Below are 10543 nucleotides of genomic sequence, written 5' to 3'. Positions count from 1 at the left end.
GTTAGCCTACACACGACATGAAATAAGTAACTCCACACATTCAATCACATATTTTATTTACCATTATTTACTTCCATGTAATTCCAATACTAATTTAAAGTGAGTCAAAAGGATTTATTTGATTCATTAACATACTGACAAAATATATGACAACATGGGAGAATTTTTTGGTGGTAATTTGGTAGTGCTGACTATAATAATACATAGACCGATATAATTGAATTAAACCTATTCGCAACCACATCTTATTGAAATAAAGAAAACACTTTTGGCTCTGCGCAAAAACCTCTTTACGACACAAAAACAGGATGGGTGTGGAAGGCCATTGCAAAGTCAATTGTTTCTCGTTTCTATCTGAAACGTACAACAATTGGAGCCCCACCTACCGCTGAACAATGACCTGTGATATAGAAGTCTGAAATAGGAAAACATTGACAAGTTCATTTAAACTTAAGTTCAAAACTTATGTGAAAACAAATATAAAGGGATAGTTCACCCAAAAATGTACATTCCGCCATCATTTACTCACTCTCATGTCGTTCCAAACCTGCATGACTTTCTTCCGTGGAAGACAAAAGATGATATTTTGAAGAATGTTAGTAACCAAACAGCTTTGGCTACCACTGACATCCAAAAAATCTTAAAAGAAATCATCTTTTATGTTCCACAGAACAAATAAAGTGATACAGGTTTATACTGTATATTGTAAAAATAAAAATTCTGGGGTGAACTATGCCTTTAAGCTATGTTCCTTTAAGCAGAGCCTTTATATCTCAGCTTCTTGGCCAACAATTAACCATTTCTCTGAGTGATCAGTTCTGACCCTGCACTGACGGGTCATAAGGCACAATTTGACAAAACACACATCCCGCCTCTTGGAAAGCCCTCTTCATCTCCACCTAGTGGTAAAACATGAAATATATTTTTATACTGGGGCACAAAAATACCACTTCCAGTTAAATTTAATTTCATATCAGCCAGTTTCAAGATCTGTTTATGATAATTGATGCTGTTTTCACATTTGTGTAATTACCAGTACATTATTACAAGACCAGTAATAAAAAAAAGCATCAAACTCATAATTACAAGTTGGAATGTCAGGCTTCTCTAACTTGACTGTTTTAATGTCGTAAAAACAACAAAAATGGCAGCAGTTTGAAGTAGTTCGGTAGCTATATACATACACTAGGTTGCAAAAGTTTGGGGTCATTAATTATTTTCTTGAAAGAAAGAAATTAACACTTTTATTCAACAAGGTGACAGTGAAGTTTTCAGCAATACTAAGAGATGTTTCTTGAGCATCAAATCAGCATATTAGACTGATTTCTGAAGGATCATGTGACACTGAAGACTGGAGTGATGATGCTGAAAAATCATCTTTGCCATCACAGGAATGAATTACATTTTAAAATATTAAAATATTTTTGATCAAATAAATGCAGCCTTGTTGAGCATCAAAACCATTTAAAAACACAAACCTTTGAACACTAGTGTACATTTATGTTTGATATAATTCATAATGTCTTAATATAGAATCATTTCAATTATAAACCAAAGACATTAAAATGGTTTACAGACAGTGTATCTAGTACAAAAGTTTTGATGTTATGAAAGTTAAAATTTCCAATAGCACATGAATAGCTCTGAGTAGAATCCTAAGTTACTTGTTGCCTCCTAATTACGGTAATTCACACATTGCATAAATTAAAATACAAACAAGCATTATCTAAAAGTCAAAAGATCTGCCTTACCAGCCGCTCTTGGTCCTTACACAAGCCCACCACAGCACCGCCACTGCCGGGCAATTTGACTGCAGATTCAAACTACACAGACAAGAAAAAATCATTCAGATGTGCTGCTTTTTTTCCTGCAGGTCAGATTGCTTCTATTATTATGGAATAATTTAGTGCACCAGTTAATTTACCAGATATATTAGGGAAACAATGCATTGGCATTCATTTACCTGTCTCGCAAGCTGTACCATTTTCAGATTTCCAGGGCCCAAGCAATCTTCAGTATACACCGACCTGATGGACAAAATCTAACTTCAACAGTGGTATCTATTTAGCTATTTATAAATGAACTTGTATTAAAATCCTGTTTGATTTCAACCACATAATGAAGGATTCGTTGTTGGTTCTTTTAGCTTAAAACTACAACGTTAATCCACAGATTAGCGACATGCTGTTAAACCTCAATTCAACTTAAAACATCATACCGCCGTAGCTCAAAGTTTTCATCCATGAGCTGTGCGAGTCTGGCCCAGTCCTTACACAGGAAGGCAGCCCTGCATACGGTGAGAAAAACTTTAAAGCACTTTTCATTTTCATTTCATACAATTATTGAAGGACCAATCCTCAAAGTTGAACCAACCGGGCTTGGTCTGTGAGTTCAGCAAACGATTTCATAGCTTCAACCACAGCAGTGTCACCTGTCCAGAAAGAACAAGACTTGTGAAAAGCTTCATTTATTCACTATCAAGACATAAACCAAGACATAAAGCAGGACTTACCGTTTAACCACCGCTGTCTAACATTACTGTGAATCCGTCCAGAATCACTTGGATCGCTCAAGTACGCCAGCCAGAACAAGGGAAGATCGTTCATGTCCAAGGGAATGTATTCTCCTATTTAAAAGAATAGATTAACATGCAGTGCAGTCACTTAAAATGTAGGTTTCTATAGCAAATGCACTACCGTTTAAAAGTTTGGGGGGAAATAAATGAATACTTTTATTCAGCAAGGATGCACAAGTGACAGTAATGACTTTTACATTCTTACAAATTTCTACTTCAAAAATACTGTTCTTTTGAACTTCCTATTCATTAAAGAATCCTGAAAAACAACTGTTTTCAACATTGATAATAATAAATGTTTTTTGAGCATCAAATCCGCATATTAGAATGATTTCTGAAGGATCATGTGACACTGAAGACTGGAGAAATGATGCTGAAAATTCATATATTTTCAATGTAATGTTATTTTACAACGTTACTGTTGTCACTGTATTTTATATCAAATAAATACAGCCTTGGTAAGCATAAGAGACATCAAAAACATTCAAAAACTTTTTTAGGTTTATATACAGTACAATAATGAATTTTTTTATTTATATTGCCCAGAGTAATATTTCTGTTCAAAGACAGTACCATAACCCCGCTCGTCCATAAGCTGTTTGTTGAAGTCCATGTAAACCAAGCCTTCATAGACCTATTAGAAAGTTAATACAGAGACAGTCATGTTCCACAAAGTCTAAGTCAGATTGGTAAAATTAATATGAATATATACATATATATATCACCTGCACAACTCGATCCTGTAGACCAGCTGTGATGAACAGCTCATCTGTCTCTACGTTGAGGATGAAGTTGGCTCTGACTGGTTTAGGAAGATCCTGACTCAGGATAAAGTTTATGTAAGCAAATATTTTTTTCCAACATTAAAAAAGTAGTTCTAAATCCATCCACTGATTGGTGAATGCTGAACATACGTTATCTGTGATGTTGTAAAACTTCATCAGGCACTTCAGTGTGGCAGACACAATCGCACTACACAGAAAACACCCAAATGCTAATGTTAGAATACTCAAATGTGACCCCAATAACAGCAGATGAAACGGCTAGTGTTTGACACTTGAATAATGATTATAATGCATCTTGTTTGATTACAAATCAAATAGACATGAATGAGCTTTGGAGAAACTGACTGTTAATGTTCATTGAAGTTTGTAGTCAATGTTTTACTTACCTACTGCCAGCTAAACCCTAGAAGACATCAAAGAAATGTAGAACAGTGTTACTCCACATTCTTAGTACTTCAACTCTAGATAGACAACTGCAAATATCATTAGTAATAAGTCTTACCACTTGCCGAGGAATGTTTGTGTCATACTTGAGAGTAAAATTCTGCTTGGACAGAGCAATGCTGTCAGCATAAAAGAAAGCAAATACAGTCAGTGTCTTAATTATTCCAATTACACAACAGATCTTTTCTTCCGTATTATTCCATACACAAGTGTAATGGATTATCGAAAAAGAAAAAATATAGTGCAGGGATTTGAATCATTCCAGTGGTTGTTGATTGGATTTTTTAAAATAAAATCAGTTTGCAAAGAAATCTATAATCGCCAAAATACTTCCAGATCAATTATTATTTTCATTTTTATACTGTATATCCTAATGATAATGAAAACATATTTGTCAAGTTGCCAAACGAGACTAAATGTATTTCTGTCCAATTACAATGAAGAGACAAAATTATTTGTCTATTTCAATATAGTACATGGAACAATACTTCAATAAAGAGACAGTATTGTATTTAAAAAGAGACACTGCCATTGTATCACTGTATTATCTACATAAGCCATGTCTACATAAAGTGATTGGACCCTGATAATCATGTATTTATTATGTTTATTGGATCTCACCCTTGCTCAGAGCAGAACTGGTAAAACTTTTTACAGGTGGCTTGTAGAAGTCTCAGACCTCCCAAATACCTGTAAGGTAAATAAATGAATACTAATGATAATAATTGGTTTTGTTGTATTGTAAACATAAGACATATGGGTTTGGGTCGACATGAGAGCGAGTAAATGCTGAGAGATTGTAAATTCTGCACGATTTATTCCTTGTTTAAAGTGTCCATATTGTTGAAGTCCATGCAAAATAACACACCAAAAAAATCAGAGACAAATACTTTGGACAAACCCTTCTTTCCGGCTGATCTGAAAGAGATCCTGCAAGCTTCCGAACTCCGTAGGGTCGTTCAGAGGATGAGGTAGAATGGCCTTAATAAAAACAGTGAAATGAATGAAGAACAGAGCTTTCCTTGATGTCTTATATCAGTCTGTTTTTTGTTTTACCAGAGTCTGACTCTCCATGAGTGTGACCTCAGCCCAGAAGTTAGCAATGGTCATAGCAATGGTTTTCCCATTGAAACCATCAGAGGGGTTCCCCATGAGTCCAACCCTGTGAGTCAACACACAGACGTGTATAGTAATGAAAAGCAGGTAGACATTTGTGGATACTAGCTAATGTGTTCTGACTGACCTGGCATACGAGCGGCATGTAATAGGTTTAGATGGGGACAGCTGCTGTTTAGAAGAATAGTGAGCGAGCCATTTCGTGTAATCAGACAGACCCTGTAATAACAGATGTTAACATTCTCAACATGTATTAATGCAAAATGTATGTTTAGAATAGTGGGGTATACACTCCTGTTCGGTGTCAATAAGATTTTTTTTATCTGATACTTGCATTCAGCAAGGATGCATTAAATTGGTCAAAAGTGATAAAGTCATTTATAATGTTACAAAAATGTCAAATAAATGCTGTGCTTTTTAACATACTACTCAATAAATCCTGAAAAAAATGTAGCAGAGTTTCCACAAAAATATTAAGCAGCACAAATGTTTAAAACATTGAGAATATAATAAGAAATGTTTTTCAACACCAAGGATGAGAAATATAACGATAATGATAATTTTAAAAACTGTTGTAAATATAAAAGAATAGCAGAGTCCACAACTATAACAATAACGGCACTAAGTAACAATATCATTGGAATCACTTTCAGAACGATTTTTTTTCCAGCTGAAGAAAGATAAAAACATTGACAGCCAATCAGAATCCATCCTCGAGCATTTAAAGTGCGGACGATAAACTTGCAGCGCACACTTAGGATAAACAGCATTATCGTTTGTTGATGTCAATGTTAATATAGTTATCGTTATGGTTATCTATATAGTTATTGTTCTTGGTGTGAACGGGCCTTGAGATTGCTTTTGAAGGATCATGTGACACTAAAAACTAAAGTTATGGCTGCTGATATATAAAATGAACCTAAATAATGCTACATTTGTACCCACCACTTGTCCAATTAGTTGAAATCCTGTTGGTAACTTCATGCCATAAACAGGAACCTTCTCCTCATTTATAAGCCATTCCTACAACCAGTAAAATCCTATTTAATATTGAAGTTAACATTAAATCTAAAGACACAGAAACAAAGGTTTAATGCTTTACATTTTAAAACTCAAAGATAATTTAAAACATTTACCCAAAAAAAGCCAAAGGTTCTATCTTTAACGTCTGGGTGTTGAACAAGGAAATCAGATATGTACGGTAAGGACTCTTTACGCAGACAGTAGAACACCACACTTGCCAGACGGGATGCGGTGACGCCCTCTCGAGGCTTCTCAATGAAGCGCATGACCCTGGTGTGCACACAGATTCAACATCTTGTAGTGAATGCTTAAACTCAAGTGGTGCTCACTGCAGAGCCAAATGACGTCCACCCTCTAGCTCCACCCATTATGCCAAAATGACATCTAGAGAGGGGGAGCTGGCCACCCATGGCTCTGCAGTGAGCAGCCTCTCCTTAAATTAAAAGAAAATGATTACATCTTCCATCAGGCCATATATTAAAAATGTCTAATTGTCAGTTTGAATTTTAAAATGCTACTTTTTTATTTATGTCTACTTACAGTAGGCTATATGCTTACAAACATAAGCATACATGTTTTCATATGTAAAAAAAAGAAAAAGAAAAAAAAGAAGAAAGAAAACAAGTCAGCCATCATAACGTCACTTTTCTATCTAAAGTTTATTTTATGTCCATAGGTATATTTATATTCAATGATTATGTCTAATGTTTATTTTCTGCACACAATTGTCTAAATTATGAAAACGTCAAAACATATTTCCATTCTGACACATTAAAACGAGAATTAAGAACCAAACCCTGCTATTTAGAGTACATAAAATCGCCATTCACCGTAAATAAAAAAATAATAATAAAGAATCTATTAATCTTGGCTTATTTTTATAATATCAGAAGGTATTTCTCCGACCTGGCAAGATATTAATGTATATTTCAATGTTTTTTTTAATAACAGATGACACTGCATTTTAAAGCACTACTTTTTTACTTGACAAGTATGTTTATATAATATTTACTTGTCTATTCATGTTCATTTGATGTACATTTCGTTTGAATCATGATGTCACTGATAAGACATTTCCATTTAATGATAAAATTAATAAATGATAACGCACAAAATCCTGCTATTAAGAGGGCATGACAATGGCCATGGAACACTAAATAAAAAAATATATATAAAGAATCTAATAAGCTTGGCTAATTTTATAATATCAGAGGGTACTTCTTCCATGACAACACAACTAAAATAAAAGTAAAGATGCTATGTCATGTCTCACCGATGGGTGTTTGGACAAACTTCAACAATTCCTCTGGAGTAGCTCTTCTCTCCTGACTCCAGCTCATAATATATAGCAAGTTCTCCAGGCTGAAGTATTAAATTGTAATGAGAATTAAAATTGAGCCGAAATTACAAATTATTTCAGCAGGTTAAATGAGTAATGATAAATAAATAATGATATAAAGTTATAAAATGATAACTTTATAACTGTATGCGTCTGTGCCACTATGGTGCAAGCGGGAAAGTACAAATCAGTACAAACCTGGTTGGGTCACTATGTTTGACATCTCACCTACAAGAACCAACTTGTTACAACACAGTCAATATGATACGTCTCTCTTACCTTAGATCTGAAAAAGCGAATGACTTGTGCAATATCAAAGTTTTGATCAGCACAAAGCATGTCTCCTGCGATCTGCGAATGCAATATGAGAACACACAATTGAAAGCAGCCCTTTCAATTTAAGGTTTAAGTCAAATAAAATAGGTTTTGGAAAAAGGTGCGACTAAATGGAGATTATGCAGTGTTTTAACAGCTCAATGAGGTGTCATACCACCATAATGTCATCTTGTAGCTGTCGGCTTCGGATGGCCAATTCAAGGTCTGCAACAGCCCCGAGTCTGTCATCCAGAGTGGTGCTGCCATCATTCACAACATTCTCCACCGGAAAGTCATTGGCTGTTGCCCACCGCTCATAGTGTTTGTATCTGAATTGAGTGCAGTTTTGAACCAATATACAATTTTTAATTAGTTTAATGGCTGCTATTGTGCATCTTAAACATACAAAAAGACACATTTCCTGCACTTATTTTCACAAAAGAAATGTAAACATTGCAAAAAACTAGTTGGCATGTTTGTCAAATGACAGAACAAGGACTTACTTATCAGCATTCGTGACCAGATAGACTTCACTGAAGAGCTGGCGACTGGGAAAGAGGGTAAATACTGTGTTGCATTAGTTTGCATGGAAAACACCTTTCGCAATGATGCTAACAAGTAACAACAAATATAATGGCTCACGTGTTGACAGTTTCCCACCAGAAATCCAATATTTTCTTTCCACCCACTCCAGGTAACAGAGCTTTGGGCACACCGGCCAGTTGAGCATACAGACCTGTAATATCACTCTTGAAATATAGAGACATGTTTATTGAACATTGCATTACATCTTTTCTTTCTTGTTTTGAACAAAACAACGTGGCATTAAAGTTATTACAAGCTAACTGCAGCTCACAGGAAAACGTTTAAATCAGTTGATTTACCTTAATCTGTGTCTCTAAAACCGTGCCGTGCCCTGCAACTAACAGTATGCAAATCATTGCTATGGCTTATTATTTATTTGAAATAGCAACGCATAATCCTTCCATCACAGGGTCCGTAGAGAGTCCATAGTGCAACTAATAACACAGTTACAACTTTGAACTTACTCACGTCACCGGAAACCCTACAAATCCTTAAAGAAACAGGCTCATGATTTCATTTGTAATATGGCAAGCCGTTTTAACATTTAGTCATTTAAACAAACTCTTTGTTTTGTTTGTATACTAGTACTTATTAATAAATAGTGGTGACTAGTGCACCATTAATAGATACTAGTAGACCTGCTCAAAATAAACAAAATCCCAATTTTATTTGTAATAGTTCAGGTTTCACTAGTGATGATTGCTTTATAAGTAATGACTAGTCAGAATGGTTACTTTATACATACCTCTATTCACTTCTGATTAGTGCTGTTAACTAAATTTGTTCCAGGATTGCATTCCTGTTATTAGTAACTCTTCCAGGTAGCCTAGTACTAGACAATTGCACTGTATTAGGCTGCGTTTACACTTGGCATTAACATGCGACCTGTATCCGGATGTTGTCCACATACACATTGAAAAGACAAGTGTAAACGCGCTTCCGATCGTAATGTTATCCGATCAGCGTTTCCAGGTTCGGAGATAGTCGAGGACACATTGTGATATGACCGACTGTCATTATTCCCCCTCTCTCCGGAACTGAGAGCTGTGTGGTTTTGCGATACAGTCGAGTGTGATGTACATACATAGGCTACTGAAATGTTTGCCTTCGCACACGAAAGTTGCAGCACCATTCATTTTCTGTATAGAACGCACATTTTTCCCACCACAGCTGGCAACATTCTCGGACCCATACGTTTCTCTGTACCGTTTCCATTACGGCATCTATACACATTATTAGAAGCCTACTTACTTTTGCAAGATTTGTAAAATGTCCGCCGACTGAAAACTATTTTTAAAAGAAAACCCACCACTTCAGGTTGACTTTGCACCAGAGCCATCCTTTTTTTTCTTGTTTTTCCGCGGGATGCAAGATCCGATCTGTTAACCAAGATTCAGAAACCACTTGATGTGGACAGGTGTAAACGCACCGTGTCCTGATTGGCTTATGATCCGATCTGCTTGATCGGATCACGGTGATCGCATGTTAATGCCAAGTGTAAACGCAGGCTTAGAAACTCTCTAATCGTAGTATGTTGAAATGAGTATTCCAAAGATACCCAGAGGGTCTACTATTTCTGGTTAGAATTCGAAGTGCAGATCCATGCACACTCTATTGACTAATATTGCCTAAAACCCATTGTGTGTTGTACGAGGATTCGATTAGAACTACAAACACGAATAACAAGTGTTAAGAACTACAAACATGGAGGATGTCTGAGACCAACAGTTAAGGGGTTTTAGTGATTAATAATTAGTATCTAACCTAACAAAAAAAAAAAAAAATTCAATGTTATCCACATTATGTTTCATCTGTAACAACATTGTGAACTTTTAAAGATGTTTGATCATTAACTTTTAAATGCAGTTCTCCGCGACTGGCAAATGTACCTGCTAATACATTTCTCTCCAATACGGTAGGACATTAAATTAAATCGAATGTAGAGGATTTTTAACTGTGACCAGATGATTGACAGGGCAGTTTAAACAGTGACAGGATGCACATAACTAAGTGCTAAGTGGCAGCACATTCTGTTAAAGATGAAATTATGACAAGGTAGTATGTCCCAAAGCTTGCCTACAATTCTGCTACACTCAAAAACATCATGCACATACTTTTTTCCTTTTTCCTTCACAAAAACAGTACATACTTATAGGGCATAGTAAAATAGGTCAATTGGAGCACAGAATTTGTTCCTGGAGGGCCACAGCCCTGCAGTTTAGCTTCAACCCTAATAAACTGCACCTAATCCAGCTAATCAGGTTGGGACAAAACTTTGCAGGATTGTGGCCATCCAGGGGCTGAGTTTGCCAGCCCTACTCCAACTCCTCATATATGTGTGTTAGGACATCAAAAATGTGG

At 35.7% G+C, this 10543-nt stretch overlaps 1 protein-coding gene across 1 annotated transcript; it reads right to left on the bottom strand.

Moving 5' to 3' along the window:
- Window positions 1–670: 670 nt before the first annotated feature.
- On the bottom strand, window positions 671–8648 carry gkup (glucuronokinase with putative uridyl pyrophosphorylase). The gene is made up of 23 exons (XM_079886129.1): window positions 8482–8648; window positions 8240–8346; window positions 8101–8145; window positions 7773–7926; window positions 7562–7633; window positions 7217–7305; window positions 6057–6213; window positions 5866–5943; window positions 5048–5139; window positions 4861–4966; window positions 4706–4785; window positions 4426–4494; window positions 3863–3923; window positions 3747–3763; window positions 3490–3547; window positions 3301–3393; window positions 3149–3209; window positions 2513–2626; window positions 2374–2431; window positions 2219–2287; window positions 1964–2027; window positions 1752–1823; window positions 671–899 (listed from the first exon to the last, which is right to left on the bottom strand). Exons 1-23 carry the CDS (start codon window positions 8536–8538, stop codon window positions 813–815), a joined length of 1860 nt encoding a protein of 619 aa, XP_079742255.1. The 5' UTR covers window positions 8539–8648; the 3' UTR covers window positions 671–812.
- Between the last annotated feature and the right edge of the window lie 1895 nt (window positions 8649–10543).

This window comes from Squalius cephalus (genome assembly GCF_949319135.1).
Source record: "Squalius cephalus genome assembly, chromosome: 11".
Classification (NCBI taxonomy): Eukaryota; Metazoa; Chordata; class Actinopteri; order Cypriniformes; family Leuciscidae; genus Squalius; species Squalius cephalus.
This window is presented reverse-complemented; position numbering and strand designations above follow the sequence as displayed.